This window comes from Babylonia areolata, chromosome 26 (genome assembly GCF_041734735.1).
Source record: "Babylonia areolata isolate BAREFJ2019XMU chromosome 26, ASM4173473v1, whole genome shotgun sequence".
NCBI classification, from domain to species: Eukaryota; Metazoa; Mollusca; class Gastropoda; order Neogastropoda; family Buccinidae; genus Babylonia; species Babylonia areolata.
This window is the reverse complement of record NC_134901.1, coordinates 20,026,740-20,045,933: the sequence shown is the minus strand read 5'-3', so window position 1 is coordinate 20,045,933 and position 19,194 is coordinate 20,026,740. Positions and strand designations below refer to the sequence as shown.

Sequence of the window (19,194 nt, the reverse complement as noted above, 5' to 3'; positions counted from 1 at the left end):
TTATAATTAAGCCTGCTTTATCCTGCTGTAGGAATGTTTGAGATAGTTATACTTTACTCTCGGTTCAGTGCAAAGTCTCAGTCATCCCACCACCTCTTTTCATCACCCCCAACCCCAACGCGCACGCATACACATATTACATCCAACCCCCACACCCCTCCCCCGCCTAATATCACTTAACAGAGAAAAGACGTTAAACTAAATAAATAAAGAAAAAGACAATTAAAGACAGACAGACAGACAGAGACACAGACTTGCGAGGTCAAGATAGGAGGAGTGGAGTGATGGCCTAGAGGTAACGCGTCCGACTAGGAAGCAAGAGAATCTGAGCGCGCTGGTTCGAATCACGACTCACCGGCCTCGCTCAACCGGTACGCCTTCTGCACGTCCACTGCGTTCCGGTGGTGAAAGAAATACTGGGATGGGAAAAGAAAAAATATTTGGTAAACGATCACTGCCTACTGCCGTTTGGATGGGATGCTAACCTTGCCTGAAACTCCTAAGATACAAGCATTCCTTTCAGTCCACAGGGGAAAAAAACCTTATAAGTACCCAGTGGAGTGATGGCCTAGAGGTAACGCATCCGCCTAGGAAGCGAGAGAATCTGAGCGCGCTGGTTCGAATCACGGCTCACCTGCCGATATTTTCTCCCCCCCCCCTCCACGAGACCTTGAGTGGTGGTCTGGACGCTAGTCATTCGGATGAGAAGATAAACCGCACGTAAAAGAACCCACGGGAACAAAAGGGTCGTTCCTGGCAAAATTGTGTAGAAAAATCCACTTCGATAGGAAAAACAAATAAAACTGCACGCAGGATTTCACACAGAGAAATCTGTTGTGATAAAAAGAAATACAAATACAAGAGCCAGTAACTGTGCAAACAAAATGATGAGGCAAGGAGCACACACACACTCCGCACACAGACACAAAGTGGGTGACAGTGCAACTACTTGATGTCCCTTGTGTGAAGTGGAGTACCGTATCACTGTATATTCTGAGTTTAGGAGTGTGTGTTTGTGTGTGTGTGTGTGTGTGTGTGTGTCTGTGAAAACAATCACTGTAGAAAAATCAACTTCGGTAGTAAAACAAACACTCTTGCACAAAGAAAAATTTATTCAAAAAAAAAAGGGAAAAAATAAAGAAAGAAAAAAAGGAGAGAAACCAACACAAAATGCCATCTAAAAATGAATGGTTCTAGATCATGATGACATGCTCTCCTTGGGCAGAGCACCCAGATATCTCTTATGGCTGAAGTAAATCATGGTACAAAACAAAACAGAACAATGTAATACAAAAGCTATTCAATATATTACAACAGCAGACATGTTTTCTTTGAAGTGAATCACCATGGTTTTTTTTGTTTGTTTGGGGATTTTTTGTTGTTGTTTTTTTTGTTTGTTTGTTGTTGTTTTTTGTTTTGGTTTGGTTTTTGTTTTGTTTTGGTTTTTTTTCCAACCACCTGTGTGAAATGCTTTCATCAGTATATTATTTTTGGCATTATTCTTTCAACAATTCTGTTAATTGATTATCAATACCTTCATTTAAAAAAAAAAAAAAAGAAAAAAAAGGAAAGCATGCATACACACAAAAAACAACAATGACAACAACAAAACCAACATGCGTGCAATCCTGGTTCAGGGGAGATAAATGAGAGAAAGAGACAGGTACAGAGAAATCTGTCAGGAGTTTACAATTAAATAAAAATTAAAAAAAGTATTGACCTCGTGACATTTGAAAGTTCTCTCTTTTCTCCATTTTTATTCTCTCTCACTCTCTGTGTTGTACATCGATATCGGTAACCAGCAGACTGGAGTAGATTTTCAATCAACCTGCCTTTGTTGAGTTTGCCGACAATATCCAGCCATGACACACTTATACCCCGACCTTCACACACACACACACACACACACACACTCATGTACCAGGAGTACACACACACAATGTCATATACCAATAGCACACACTCGCACACAAACACACTCATACATGCGCATACTCATATACCAGGAGCACACACACACACACACATACACATGCAAACACACACTCAAATACCCCTCAGCACACCTGAACACACACATAAATTATATGTACGCTCTCATTTACCCAGAGCACACACTCACAAACAAATGTACACACACACACACACACACACAAATATAAAAAAAAAGGGTCAAAGAAATACTAAGAGAGACAGTGGATATAGGCAGGAATATGGTGGGAGACAACCCAATCACGTATCACCCCAACCAACGTCACCAGTGTCATACTTCGATCTCGTCTGTAACTGATCTCGCAGTTGAAAAAAAAAAAAAATCATCTTACCTTCATACACAGAAAAAAAAAAGACAGAATAAGATAACAGTAGGTAAAGGCTGTCTGCAGACCATGAAAGCAAACACACAATAACAGTAGGTAAAGGCTGTCTGCAGACCATGAAAGCAAACACACACACACACACACACACACACACACACACACGCACACACACACACACACACACACACACACACACACACACACACACACACACACACACACCACGCACACACACATACACACACAGAGGCACGAGCACACATGGACACACACACACATGCACACATGTGCACAAAAACAGGCACAAAATTCATAAACAGGAGAAAAAAAATATTTTAATGAAAAGTACAAAATTAAACTTTTATAAGTTATTCAGGAAAATGGGCCCAGCTTTAGACATCATTTTGCATCTGTTGACACATCATAGATATCACATCAAGAAACAACAACAACAACTAAAAAAAGAATAATAATATATAACAAAAATATATTTGGGTGGTACTATTGCTGTACATTATGTGTACCTCACTTGCCCACTTTAACAGATGCTGATATCAAACTGTGGCATATCTTCTTCTTCTTCTGCGTTCACTCGTATGCACACAAGTGGGCTTTTACGTGTATGACCGTTCTTACCCCACCATGTAGGCAGCCATACTCTGTTTTCGGGGGTGTGCATGCTGGGTATGTTCTTGTTTCCATAACCCACCAACACTGACATGGATTACAGGATCTTTAACATGCATATTTGATCTTCTGCTTGCATATACACACGAAGGGGGTTCAGGCATTAAGCAGGTCTGCACATATGTTGACCTGGGAGATCAGAAAAATCTCCATCCTTTACCCACCAGGCGCCGTCACCGTGATTCGAACCCGGGACCCTCAGATTGACAGTCCAACGCTTTGACCACTCGGCTATTGCACCCGTCTCTGTGGCATATCAAAACATTCTACTTCATACTTATGTCCAGATTCCTCCCCCCACCCCTCATTTTTTTTTTCCTTCAAAAATCAAAAACATTTCCATCCTTTGATCCCTGTTGGGGCATGGGAGATAAACAGTAACAATAATAAACCATATAACTTCTTCTTCTTCTTCTTCTTCTGCGTTCGTGGGCTGCAACACCTACGTTCACTTGTATGTACACACTTGTGCTTTTACGTGTATGACCGTTTTCACTCCACCATAATCCATAACAATAACAAGCCTAAGTGATTAATAAAAACAAGAAATTATGCACTGCATAATTAATATCATAATAAAAAAAAAGCAAACAAAAAACAAGAAAGCAATTGAGTATGTGTGTATTTGGTGATTTAACAAGAAACGAAACATGGCAAAAAGTCAGCCTGTCACATGAATTTGATGTGAAAATAAAAGAAAGGGAAACATCACATCACAATCTTTACCATACACTGTCCAACATACTCCCTTTCTGGCTTCAAACAAGTTACATAGTTGCTGGGGTTTTAACTCACTCAGTTCAGCCAGTCCTCTCTTCTCCTCTACACTGTCCCCTCGGATGTCCAGTGGGTGTCTGAATGACCCAACCTTTAGCTTCCGTCCTCAGAATTGTGGTATTCTTTGTCAACATTCACGTCTTCAGTATAAGAGCCTTCCGCTTGCAATATTTTGATGATGGTAATTGGGGTGAAACGCTGTTAACATCGTCTCTTTCGCCGTTCGTATGGAGAGAGTTAAGAGGTGTCCAAAATGCCTTTCCACTTCATTTAAGAGAAAATAGGAACTTTCCACGTTATCTAAGAAAAAATATGAACACTTGTCAGATGCTGACATTTATAAGGGACACAATTTCAAGTCATGGAGAGAGTTACCACTCATTGATACTCTGTTGATATTTATCTCAGTGGTGTGTGTGATGGTTGGCTTGTCCACAAATCACCTATAACTGTCTATAAAAAGGAGGACCCAAATTTGAATCATCCAAAGACCATGGCTCTTCCTCCCATACTCACCCTCCCTCCCTCACTCCTGTTTCCTCCTGCCATCCCCCCTCCCTCCTCTCTCTTTACAACTCCCCACTATTGACTTTTCAATGGCGGTCTGGGAACTAGTCTTTAGGACGAGATAATAAAATGGAGGTCCTGTATACAGTGAGCTTTCAACACAGTATTAAAAAAACAAAAAAAATTAAAAAAATCTTTTTAAATCCACGCAGGCAACTGGCCTTCGTAAACTTCCAGTACCACTTTTTGATAGTCCGAATTTTCAACTTTTTTCTTTCTCTTTTTTTTCCAATATAAAATTTTGTCTCTGATTGTGGACAGTGCATTCCACTACAAGGGAAACACTTGGTGAATTTCTTATTTGTTTAAAAAGAAAAAAAACCTCACCCAATTTTCTTTTCCAGAAGGAAGATTTCAAATTCAATGTCCGTTCTTTTCAAATCATGGAATAAAAAAAGTCACACATGAAACAAAGTCTGAATCTAAAAAAATAACAAAAAACGTTCACCAAAAATCTGTAACATATGACAACTGCATCATAGCATTGTCAAAAGACTGCAATACTATGCATGTTTTGCAAAAGGTATTACCTGTGCAGTGTTTGGTAATTAAAATTTTTTTTTAATAAAATAAAACACACACACACACACACAGAAGTAACTGGTTTTCCTTATCAAAAAGTATTACTGCAAAAAAAAAAACTGCATTTGGATTACATCCTTATCTATGCATAATGCTGGCATGTAAACCTAACATCCAATGTGAAATGACTAGCTTCATCATAAAAAGACCAATCATGCAGTAAATCAGTTCTCAAAGCAGACTGTCTTAACATGAAGGATAAACTTTCAGTGAAGTTTCTCTAGTCAAACACATTCATAAACAGACCAATCGTGCAGTAAATCATTCTCAAAGCAGACTGTCTTAACATGAAGGATAAACTTTCAGTGAAGTTTCTCAAGTCAAACACATTCATATTTAGCAATCCAATTATATTTTCTGAACCACAAACAAGAGTATAATGGATCAGAATTTGCAAAAATTAATATTTTTCCCTGACCAAAGATGGAACATATCAGATCAAAACACATCAAAACTTGTTTTTTGTGCATTCAGAAAAAGGCTTTTCAATATCTAATCCATTCAAAAAAATTATATAAAAAATATTTCAATATTCTTTATCCCATTCATCCATTTACTATCCAGTAAACAACAGTTCACATTGTACAGTTACCAATCTGCACAAATACTACAAATATAATATCAAATAACAAATCTGTGTAAGATTTAAAAACCAAGTGTATTGCCCTGAACTTTGCCAGTATGCAATAATCTAAAATTCAGCATTAGGAAATGACTGATGCTGAATTGTTTAGCAGTTTCAAGAAGCCATATATTCAACCCAGGTTACATAAGACTGGTTGGTATTTCAAAACGAGGAAAAACCATTCGTTTGACACACTTGTACTCGCTGACTAGCCTGGACTGACGATGTCGTCTCGTATTGATAATTAACAGACACACACACATACACATAGTTATATACACTTTTTTTTTTCCAAAATGTAATAATTTAAGCATGAGAGTAAGAGCCTAAATAAAATCCAGCAGATTGTCATGAATAAATCACCAAACCCCATAGCGTAAGGGGTGGCACTGGTGTATTGATTTCATCCACACATGCGTAATGTGCTTCACCAGACAGAAGAATAAGACAGCTTGTCATCACATGACTCATGGAATATCAACACCAGTCCTGTCCTGAACACACACATACACACAAAATCCAAAAGTCAATATCATGATCAAAGGGACAAGAACCTTCTACAACGCATGTCCTCAACGCAAAGTTCCCATTCTGTGACCAGTTCATGAACATATATATCTCTTATGAACCAGCTGATAACTGGGATGTTTGAAGGTAATACACAACAAAGAAATTTCAGAGTTTAAGTACAAACCACACCAAAGCAACTGTCTGAAACATAAAACTCTAGATCAGTCAGGAGAAGAATAAAAGAGGATCTGGCTATATACTGAATAATGAAAAGCCATACACATAAAACATACCCCTGAACGTAAATGATAAAAATCTCAATACTGTAAATCATTTACTAGTAACAAGGCCAGTGGGAATGTTAAGACTGACAGATACAGGGCGACAGACGACAATGGTGTTGAGACACAATGGGGTCTCCGGTGTTAAGATAAAATGGGGACTCCGGTGTTAAGACACAATGGGGTCTCCGGTGTTAAGACACAATGGGGTCTCCGTAGTGACAGTCCTTTTCCACACCCAGGTTGTAGTGGTTGCCTTCTCCTCCTTTGTACAGGCTGGTCACCATTCGCACCCATCCGTTCTCTCCCTGCAAACGGCAATTTTAAAAAAATACTGTTCTTCTATTTTATGCTTTTGGTTGTTGTTAGTTTGTGTGTGTGCATTTGTGTGTGTGTGTGTGTGTGTTCGTTCGTGTGTGTGTGTGTGTCTGTGTGTGTGAGTGAATCAGAATCATACATTTATTTGTCTTAAAAAAACCATCAATAAAGCTTTACAGACACAACAACAAAGGATAAAACCAACCCACACTGAGTACACAAGATGTGTAACTAAACTTATAATGTGTAGCATGTACTTTGAAGCATTCAATCCCATCCGTTCTCTCCTAAAAAAAACACAAAAAAACATCATTTAAAAAAATAACTATTTTTTTTCAGGCTTTTTGTCAGTAACTGTGTGGGTGTATATGTGTGTGAATCAGAATAAGAATCATCTTTTATGGAAACCATAAGTTGATGTTTACAGCCACAACAACAAAGGTGTAAAACCAAATTGAAAACAAGAGAGGCAAGGCCTTCAAGACTCACTTGTAATACACTTTAAAAAAAAAAAAATCCAAGCTTTTTATGTATTGAGTATAATTTCAAAATGTAATGTTTAAGATGAGAAATATCAGTTTAAAGCAAATTAACTCCCCTAGCATTACAGAGTAATTTCCCTTTTTTACTATCTGCACCAAAACGTTTGCAAAATAAATAAAACTTCCATGCTTAGCAAAAGAAGTTCCTGTTTGAACAAAAAATGATAATAATGACTGCTCTAGCTGTTGGGTCAGAACATCAGATCAAAGTGCCAAGTTTAGAGAATACAAAAAATATAAATATAACAGTAAATGCAGTTTGCATATAATTAGGCTTCATTCTTTATTTTTTTGTGCCCATCCCAGAAGCGCAATATTGTTTTAAACAAGATGACTGGAAAGAACTGAATTTTTCCTATTTTTATGCCAAATTTGGTGTCAAATGACAAAGTAGTTGCAGAGAAAATGTCAATGTTAAGTGAATAAAATGTATAAGTCATAACGTGGCATGTACTTTAAATTGAAACATTCAATCCCATCCATTCTCTCCCTAAAAATGTAATTTCAAATTACGGCTTTTTTTCTCTCCTTTCTTCAGGCCTTTGTAAGCGCGTGGGATTGGGAGTGGAAGTGTATACGTATGTAATTTGGAATCTTTTTTTTTTTTTGGTCATGAAAATCATAAATAGAGGTTTAAAAACAGAACAGCAAGAAAGGCATAAAACCAACGAAATTGAGTATGTGTAAGTTATAACATGGTGAGTACTTTGAAGCATCTTTATATGAATTGTACTAGAGCCAAACATCTTTCTTTGCTTACACAACCGCTCAACATGTTTATTCTAGTCAATTCAAATCCCTTGTTTTAAAAGTTGATCCACAATGAACGTATAATAATTAACCAGGCAAAAAGTGTATTCTTTAAAAAGTACTCCTTTCCCTTTTCTTTTTTCAGTCGTGCACAAGAATTCTCACATCAAGCCATCATAAAACTGAAAAGTAACAAAATCCTAATCGGCAAATCAAAAAAACACTAAAATACAGTCTCGCTGAACTCACAGTGAACTGTCTTTAAAAAGACAACATTATCAAACATTTGTTTTACAGATCTAGTTATTTTTGAATAGTGCTCTGTTTTTTAATTCCCTTTATCTGGGATACACTCACTCAGCTTTTATATATCTGAGACTGGTGGGCCAATAACAAAGTGAGAGCTGTAGCATCAATGGTTTCTTCGCTGGAATGGGAAGTCATTTACATCTTAGTCCTTTGTGAACGACTTATTACACAAACCACGAGGCAAGACTGCACTGGCTCTTAACTCACTCAGTACAGCCAGTCCTCTCTTCTCCTCTACAAAGACCCCTCGGATGTCCAGTGGGTGTCTGAATGACCCAACATTTAGCTTCCGTCTTCAGAACTGTGGTATTCTTTGTCAACATTCACCTCTTCAGTATAAGAGCGTTCCGCTTGCAATATTTTGATGATGGTAATTGGGATGAAACGCTGTTAACGTCGTCTCTTTCACCATTCGTATGGAGAGAGTTAATGCTGCAGCCTTGGGGGGCCAGTTGGCCTTTGTGGACCACCCTATTGCCGACTGTTCTGAAGCCCTCTTGGCCAAAAGAGTGCAGAAGTAACTTGGGCAAGACACTCTCTTTCCATAATCAAACTCTCACCCAGATAGCTGGGACAGCAGTTTCCTCCTCTGCTGTTCTGATGGTCAAAGTCGGACATGACTGACTTTCATACTTGCACCCCCTATCTCCATCAGATGCTTACAACAGTCACACAACAGCTGCGTGGACTTTCTTCTTCTTCTTCTTCTGTGTTCGTGGGCTGCAACTCCCACGTTCACTCGTATATGCACGAGTGGGCTTTTACGTGTATGACCGTTTTTAACCCGCCATGTAGGCAGCCATACCCCGCTTTCGGGGGTGTGCATGCTGGGTATGTTCTTGTTTCCATAACCCACCGAACGCTGACATGGATTACAGGATCTTTAACGTGCGTATTTGATCTTCTGCTTGCATATACACACAAAGGGGGTTCAGGCACTAGCAGGTCTGCACATATGTTGACCTGGGAGATCGTAAAAATCTCCACCCTTTACCCACCAGGCGCCGTCACCGTGATTCGAACCCGGGACCCTCAGATTGAAAGTCCAACACTTTATCCACTCGGCTATTGCGCCCATCACGTGGACTTTCAATTTGAGGGTTTGGGTTCAAACCCCAGTCACAGCTCCTGGTGAGTGCAGGGTGAAGATTCTTCTCGGATTTCCGAGGTCAACAGACCTGCTAGTGCCTGAAATCCCTTCGTGTGCATATGCGTGCTGAAGATCAAATACCCATGTTAAACATCCTGTAATCCATGTCAGTGTTTGGTGGGTTATGGAAACAAGAACATACCCAGTATGCACCCTCCCCCAGAGTTTGACTGCCTTCAACGCGGGGGTCAAAATGGTCATACACATAAAAGCCCACTCATGTGTGTGTGTGTGTGTGTGTGTGTGAATAGAATAGAATAGAATAGAATAGATTTTATTGTCATGAAACCGTAAGGTTTATAAAACACAAGTGCAATGGTAAATGAATGAACGAATGAAAAACACACAATTAATCAATCAGTTAATGCAGTAAATTGCAGCAGCATTCATAAACAAATTTTCCCAATCTTGTTTGTATATATTCATCATCTGTTAGCATCACCTGACTGGGAATATGTCTTGTGTTATTCGAATTTTGAATATCCTTTAAAAATGTGTGTGTGTGGGGGGGGGGGGTGGGTGTGTGTGTGTCTATCTATCTATACAGTAAAGAGTGGTAACTCTCTCCATTCACACGGCACACATCTTCAAGTCAGTGCTGCTTACGCTACCGATTCAGCTAGCACACAGGAAAACAAAAGGTACATTGAAACAAACCCAGACACTTCCTCAAAAAAAGGAAGCACCAGGCCTGTCCTTATACCGATCATCTGATATGTGCACACAGTAGCAAAGACAGAAGAAATGTGCAAACACAAATAAACTTTTATTCAAGACTGGCATAGCCTCTTTAATCCTGAACAACACACACACACACACACACACACACACACACACACACACACACACACACACACACACACACACACACACACAAAGTGAACATGGGAGTCGCAGCCCATGAACGAAGAAGAAGATCTGCTGCTTACCCAGGGCTGACCCCAGCTGTTGCGAACAATCCAGTACTCTGTTCCGTTCTCCACACCCCAGCCAGCTACTGACACTATGTGGTTGGGCTGAAACAGAACAAAGGTGAAGGTCTTTCAACAATGTGGAGTAATGGCCTGGAGGTAACGCGTCCACCTAGGAAGCGAGAGAATCTGAGCACGCTGGTTTGAATCACGGCTCAGCCGCCGATATTTTGTCCCCCTCCACTAGACCTTGAGTGGTGGTCTGGACGCTAGTCATTCAGATGAGATGATGAACCGAGGTCCCGTGTGCAGCATGCACTTAGCGCACACAAAAGAACCCATGGCAACAAAAGGGTTGTTCCTGGCAAAATTGTGTAGAAAAACCCACTTCGATAGGAAAAACAAATAAAACTGCATGCATGAAAAAATACAAAAAAATGTGTGGCGCTGTAGTATAGCGACATGCTCTCCCTGGGGAGAGCAGCCTGAATTTCACATGGAGAAATCTGTTGCGATAAAAAGAAATACAAATACAAATACAATAATGACACAATAACAATAACCAGACAATAACAATAATAATAACTGCAACAACAAAAAAAAACCAACAACAGCAACATAAGATACAGTGTGGCTACATTTTAGCACAGCATCTTTCATCATTAAATCACTTCACTGCACATTTATAACTGCACCAAAATGTAATTAATCGAAGCCATGTGTGAGACCTGTATCTCTTCTGCCATTTCGTTGGGCAGCAACATTAACTGATTTATTAGTACACACAATGGTAGGCATCCTTCAGTCTCGGAAGACTATGGAGTTGCGCTCTAGGTGTACACACAATACAACTAGACTAAGTACCCAGATATGTTGTCATGTCTCTCTACTTTTCTGTGTGTGTGTGTGTGTGATACACATCCAACACACACACTCACACACACACTCACACACACACACACACACACACACACACACACAGAAAACTTAACTAAGTACTTAAATACTTTATCATGTTTCACTACTTTTCTCTGTGTGTGTCATACACATTCAAAATACAAACAAATATACGCACGCACACACACACACACACAGAGAAAGACAGAGAGAGAGAACTTGACTATCAAATACTTTGTCATGTCTCTCTATTTTTCTCTGTGTGTGTCATACACATTTCAACACACACACACACACACACACACACACACACACACACACACACACACACACAGAAAGACAGAGAGAGAGAACTTGACTATCAAATACTTTGTCATGTCTCTCTATTTTTCTCTGTGTGTGTCATACACATTCAACACACACACACACACACACACACACACACAAACTATAGTCATAAACAAATTGCACACACACACACACACGCACACACACACACACACACACACACACACACACACACACACACACACACACACACAAACGTTCAACATGTGTCTGCAAACAAGCACACACATGCATATACACAAACACACGCACCACGATCAGAAACAACAAACAGCTAAAACTGATCAATCAAACGAAATACAGTCACAGGACTTACAAAGGAGAAGAAGTGATACTCTGCAAAGATGCCTCCCTTGTAAGCATCCAGTCCATTTGTGGCCATGACAGAGCAACTGTGAACAACATTTCATGAAGATGATGATGATGATGATGATGATGTTATTATTATGGTGACATAGAAGCAGTCAGGCACTCAAAAAAGGATGTAAAAAAAAAAAAAAAAAAAAAATTCTCAACATTAGAAAAAGAAATTTCCGGAGAACACATCGCCTCAGTGCAGTCCCCCCTCCCCCCTCTCCCCAACCTTTTTTCTTCTTCTTTTTTCTGTCTGCAAGGGTTTTGTTGTTGTTTTTTTCAAATTTCTTTTTTTTTTTTTTTTTTTTTTTTGGATTATCAAAGTGGATTTTTCTACAGAATTTTGCAAAAGGCAACCCTTCTGTTGCCATGGGTTCATTCATTTGTGCTGGGTGCATGCTGCACACCACAGGATCTCGGTTTATCGTCTCATCTGAAAGACACTCACCCAGACCACCGCTCAAGCTAATGAGTCAAGGTCTGTTGGAGGGTGGTTGGTGGGGGAGTAAAAATCCAAATTCATACGAGAATTATTGAACCCAGGACAGTTGCTTCCTAGCTGGGTGCATACCCACTAGGCCAACGGTCTTTGTCTAGTCACGATTCACATTTCATGGAATATTTCTCCTCTCCAGGCCATACAGAATGGAACATTATTAACCCTTTGACTACTACCTGCGAGCTGATGTACAGCACACATCACTATTATGACACACGGTTGCTAATGTCATTTTCAGCTCGTGAGCCACAGTTCACTACACACCCAAACAACAACACATGCACTCTCTGTTTCACTCATCACTTCAGAAAAGTGGTCTGCTAGGGCAAGAAGGATTCCTGGTTGTGGGAATGTGATGAAGTTTTTGTTGGGGGGGTGGGGGGGGGGTGAAAGTGAGTAAAAGGTGCAACATTCACTATGACCTCTCTCTCTCTCTCTCTCTCTGTGTGTAACATGCATGATGCACAGAAACACACACGCTCACAGTGCCATACATTTACACATGCAATGCATTTTTATTTTTATTTTCACTTTGGTGGTAATATGATAAATATCAAACGGTCAAACCACATGAGGTGTCTATGTGCTAGTTTATAACGCTGAACAAAGAAAACAAGGAAGTGTATTAATTTAAAGCGCAGACACACTGCACAATGTACAGGGACAAAAGGAGGAAGGAAAAAAGGGTGTTCAACAACAAGCGTACATGTCGCCCAGCTGCTGGTGCATGTGTGCGTGGGTGTAGGTGTGTGTGGGTGTGCGTGTGTGTGTGTAGTGTGATGGTTTTTTCTTTGTTTTGTGTGTGTGTGTGTGTGTGTGTGTGTGTGTGTGTGTGTGTATCTTCTTCTCATTTGTCAGATGGGGGAAGAGGGGGGTGCAAGACTGACCAACATAGTATCCTACAAAACAACACACTACACACACACACACACACACACACACACACACACACACACACACACACACAGAGTGACACACACAACACCAGTGAAACAGCCTCACAACAGCATGAAGTCACCTGATGGGCCCGTTCTTGTAGATCTCAGCCATCATGCGCTCCCGCCCACTGACGGAGCCATAGTCGCCCACCTTCCACACCTTGTAACTCTTCACCTCCTCACACTCCCCAAACGTGGTGCAGGTGCCGCATTTGTTGAAGGTCTTGCACTCTGAAGTGATTAAAGCAAAAAGACAATGAATTACATAGATCATTCACTCTTGTTTACAGTACACACTTCGTTGTTTTTAAACAAACTTTATTCACAGAAACATTATCAAAGCAGCTGTGTAACGGATAAGTCAAAGCACAACAAGCAAAGCTTATAACCATGGTTTGAACTAGTAAGTACATGAACTGGAACCAGATACAAAAAGTAATTTGGTTGCTTGTAAACCTCATCAGATCTTTAAAAAACAACAACAACAACATTTCTTCATTCCAATAGGTATCTGACCCATCCCAATAGACTTTTATTAGTTTTAATGAATCCGAGTGATAGTAGTGGGGAGATGATAAGTGAACTAATTATCCATATATATATATATATATATATATATATATATATATATATCTCCAAACTGCTTTGTGAATGTACCATCCATGATTATAACTACAAAACTTTAGGAACTGTAGATACATTTACTGTAATCAAGGTTAGAGAGACTGGCAAACCCATGGTGGCTTCATGTTTCTGTAAGTTAAAAGTATCTGTTATAAATAGATGATAAAGATTGTGTTAAAAAAAAATCCAAAAAAATCAACACACACCTGAACTGATCTATTTCATATTCAGACTGCTCTGTGAATGTACCATCCATGAATATACCACAAAATTTTAGGACACATAAATCTACTGTAATTAACTGAGATTGGAGAGACTGGTAAACTCATGGTGGCTTCATGTTTTTTGTCAGTTTAAGGTATATGTTATAAATAGATGATAAAAGTTGTGTTAAAAAAACAACAAAAAACAACACCTGAACTGGTCTATTTCATATTCAAACTGCTCTGTGAATGTCCCATCCATTAATAAACCACAAAATTTAAGGACAGATAAATTTACTGTTATTAAGATTGGAGAGACTGGTGGTAAACTATAGTGGCGAGACTGGTGGTAAACTATAGTGGCATCATGTTTTTGTCAGTTAAAAAGTATATGTTATAAACAATAAATGCATCAAATATGTTGTGCTCAACACACACACACACACACACACACACACACACACACATTTGCACTCACTCACGCTCACTCACTCGCTCACACAAAGTGACAAACTGCCTGTGGAGGGGAGAGGAGTGGGAATAGCAGGCACACACACACACACACACACACACACACACACACATGTACACACACACACACACACACACACACACACACACACCTTGATTCTTGGCTTGGTAATTGTTACAGGTCTCGTCAAGGATTTATATTTACATTGTTGTAGGTTAATACTTGTTGATATGCATATACATATTCTCCCCCCCACCCCCCTCTCCCATGACATCTCATTCAATACACACCACAATCTCTTTAGACTTTTTCTTATAATAATCTACCTTTCCTCTGATACATAACATGAACACTTTTTTACACTAATATTCACATGCACTCCCTTTCCTTTATCCACTACTTGACTCCTTTCTGTCTAAAAACACTTATAGTGAATAGACGTTAAACTGAAGATAAAACACACACACACACACACACACACACACACACTCAACCTTGATTCTTGGCTTGGTAGTTGTTACAGGTCTCGTCAGGGATACCCACAGTGTGGGCATACTCCCACACCCCGCTGTCGTCACCCCCATCGCAGGAGCCGGCCCCCCCACAGTCGATGACCTCCTGCACAGACAGGTAGGCGGAGGGCCAGGCCGCGCGGCGCTTGATGTTGATGCGGTCAGCCATGGCACTGGTCGACCCCATGGCCCAACAGGATCCACAGTCTGTGGTGAAAATCTTTTTTTTTTTAAATTCTTCTTCTTCTGCATTCACTCGTATGTACACGAGTGGGCTTTTATGTGTATGACCGTTTTTACCCCGCCATGAAGGCAGCCATACTCCGTTTTCGGGGGTGTGCATGCTGGGTATGTTGTTGTTTCCATAACCCACCGAACGCTGACATGGATTACAGGATCTTTAACGTGTGTATTTGATCTTCTGCTTGCATATACACATGAAGGGGGTTCAGGCACTAGCAGGTCTGCACATATGTTGACCTGGGAGATCGTAAAAATCTCCACCCTTTACCCACCAGGCGCCGTCACCATGATTCGAACCCGGGACCCTCAGATTGACAGTCCAACGCTTTAACCACTCAGCTATTGCGCCCGTCTTTTTTTTTAATTCAAAATATTTAAATATGACATCCATTTATAATGTTAATTTAAAAGAAAACAATTCATCAGAAAAATGTCTTAAGACCAAACATCATGCAAAATTGAACATTTTTACCAGCCATCACCTCCATCTTGAGATATGTTTTCAAGTACTGCTTCTTCTTCTGCGTTCATGGTCTGCAACTCCCACGTTCACTCAGACATATACATTACAAGTGGACTTTTAGTTTAACGCTTTTACACCCTCCCACTCCCCCGTGTAGGCAGCCCAATCCATTTTTCATGGGTGTGTATGCTTGGAATGTTCTTCCTTCCTTAAGCCACCAAACACTGACATGGATTACAAGACCTTTGAATATACATGTATATTTGATCTTCTGCATAAGTCATACATGCATAAAACATGAAGGGCGTTCAATTACTAGCAAGTCTGCACATATATCAATGTCAACCAGGTTCACCCAAACTGAAGATTACACTCAGGAATTCCTGGGGAGAATCCAAAACTCTATCTGGCCTCCACATCTGTCAAAGTAAGGTTTCATTTAAAATAACCCTTGTAATTTTTTTTTTTTTTTTTTTTTTTTTTTTTAATGAACAACACACACACACACACACACACACACACACACAAAGAAACATCTCATCAAACATCATGGGAAATACCTTACCAACTATCAGGTCCATTTTGAAGTCTGTTTTCACACACTGGACATTATCATTTCCTGTTTTTTTAGTCTTGTTCACAATGTCACATACATGTATGTCGGTTTTATTGTCAGAGCTAACATGTTACATGCTATCATTCCTGCAGCATTTCCACTGGTCATATTGTTAAAGTTCTAGTTTTGCAGATTGCCTACACTTTACAGACTACTTGGAGTATCTGCAACAAGTAGTCAAAGAAACTGCATGACATTTATGCAAACATTTTATTTAAATACATCATCATGATGAAGTTATCATGCAATAAATGAAATCAAATCATCAACATTATTATAAAGCTAACACAAGTCATAATTATATGCTAACAGATCATAAAAAGGAGGAGTTTGTATTATACTCCATGTTTGGTGTTACATATACTTACCATGTCAAACTGCTAAAAGATGATAAAAATTACTATTTTGTGATAACAGATGATGATAAATGATAACAAAAAATAAGACTACTAATGGTATCAGTAGTGTACAAAGTAATTTTAGAATAGATCAATTAATCCACAATGTGTGAACATGCACAATCACAAAACAGCAGAACTTACACTGAGGAATGTGCTGGTTGCGTGTAGTGCTGGCAAAGTTTACACCGCTGATATTTCGCCAGTCCCATACTTTAGGAAGCAGAGCAGGATTAAACCCTTTTTCTTCATGAGGTCTTGGGTAGGTTCTATGAGAAAGAAAAGAATCATGATAATTTTTTACAGATATAACCTGACTGACTAATCAAATCCTTCAGTGACTGACCAAATAATTCTCTGAAAAATAATATTTTCTATACACAGATGGATGAGTAGACAAAGATACTGGATAATAAGATTTTGATTGTAATAAAGACTATGTATGATAGTCAATCATGTCCAACTACGACCATCAGGACAGCAGAAAACAGCAGAGAACCTGATAAGGCAACTGCTGTCCTGATTACCTGGATTAGAATTCAGTAACTGACAAGTCTTGCCCAAGCTACATCCCCTATCTCTTGACCAAGAGGGTTTTAGGACAGTCAGTGTTGTGATTGTTCCCTAAGGCCAACTTACCCCCAAGGCTGCAGCACTAACAGCCAGTGCAATCTTGCCTCCTAGTTATCTTGAACTTGATCTTGATAAGTACGTTGCAGAATCCAGCTGACTGGTATTTGTATATATATATATTAATTAATATACTGCCACTTGATATAGATATCTGCACATAATTCAGGAATATTTACTGACAGTGACAGTAATTAGAAACAAAACAGCTTTCAAAACTATATAACAGGATGATAACAATTAATCTTGTTTGCGTCATGCAACATACAAAAGAAATTATCATGTTTGACTTTGATGGTCAAAGGTGAGCCTGGGCTTGTGGTTACATGACCAAATCATTACGAAAACCGACGGGACGTACAAAGCCGCAAGGCTACGATGCTTGGCATCGCTCCTAACCTGAATCTGAACCTGAACAGTCGTCAGTCTGACCTCAAAATTTATCAGTGTTCATGAGTACAACACACAGTGTTTACGTTGTGTAATAACACCATGACAGTCCGAACGCTGTGATTCCTCCTTGAGAAACTGAACGGAACTGAACGGAAGGTGGATCATGCTGCTGCGCTCCTCCCCATTATGGTGTCAGAATGGTCAACGTGATGACCGTGGACTCCTAACAGGAAGAAGAACTGATGCGCAAATTTCAATATCTTACTTCACTCCTTGTATTTTTCTGTGGCTTTTCACGTAACATGGCTGAGTCGTCCCATCCTTTGCTGTCAAGAATCTGCTAGGCTTGTAATCAGCACAGAATACGCCCACAAAAAGAGACGCCACCAAAAACAGTCTGAGCTCCATTGTGTTTTGATTGCAACTGGTTTCGGTCTGCAAGGAACATCTTTTTACTATAAAGTGATCAGAAAATAGCGCAATTCATCCGATTAGCATGTGAGTGTCAAATTCATCATGATGATGATGATGATGTGATGATGACGAAGATGCGTTGATAATGATAAGCATAGTCATCGAGACATTATTAAACTGCCACACGTGCAAGGAGATACATTGCTGAAAGAAAATGTGCACTAGTAGAACCAATAATAAAGTTGTGGGTGCTCATTCTCTTTTCTATTTGGTGCTTAGTTCTCATAATATCTTTTCTGAGGGCTATAACTAAATTTTCTTTTTCTTCTTTGTTTTCCAAAAAAATCTTATGGTCTCTCATTTCCATCATAAAGAAAATCGAGAATGACTTCTGCGATGTATACAAAAAAATATATTGTCCAGATCCAGATCACTTAACACCCCCCCCCTCCCCCCTCTCTCTCTCTCTCTCTCTCTCTCTGTCTCTCTTTTTCTCTCTCTCTCTCTCTAACACACACACACACACACACACACACACACACACACACACACACACACACACACATTGTTTGGTGCAATTTCATTTTATTTGCCAAACACCATCATAGGAAAAAGACACTGACTTACTTTCGCTTCCTTCATGTGATTAATCGGAATGCAGAACACATGATATATCACACGCACATCTCATGATTCCATGTGACATCATGTGATTGCGATGTGATATTTGACTGCATTTTTTCAGGATGTTGTTCGATCGAAAGATGTAAGAAAGAAAATTCCTGTTCCCATTCCGAAATATTATAGTATTTTCGTATAATAGTATTTTCGAAAGAGGAGTTTTTCTTGCTCTCCATCGGAAA

At 39.5% G+C, this 19,194-nt stretch overlaps 1 protein-coding gene across 1 annotated transcript; it reads right to left on the bottom strand.

Annotated features, from left to right (window-relative positions):
* Positions 1-2,633: 2,633 nt before the first annotated feature.
* On the bottom strand, positions 2,634-18,364 carry LOC143300766 (cathepsin Z-like). The gene is made up of 7 exons (XM_076614689.1): positions 18,183-18,364; positions 17,039-17,163; positions 15,157-15,381; positions 13,444-13,594; positions 11,889-11,964; positions 10,346-10,432; positions 2,634-6,655 (listed from the first exon to the last, which is right to left on the bottom strand). Exons 1-7 carry the CDS (start codon positions 18,323-18,325, stop codon positions 6,542-6,544), a joined length of 921 nt encoding a protein of 306 aa, XP_076470804.1. The 5' UTR covers positions 18,326-18,364; the 3' UTR covers positions 2,634-6,541.
* Between the last annotated feature and the right edge of the window lie 830 nt (positions 18,365-19,194).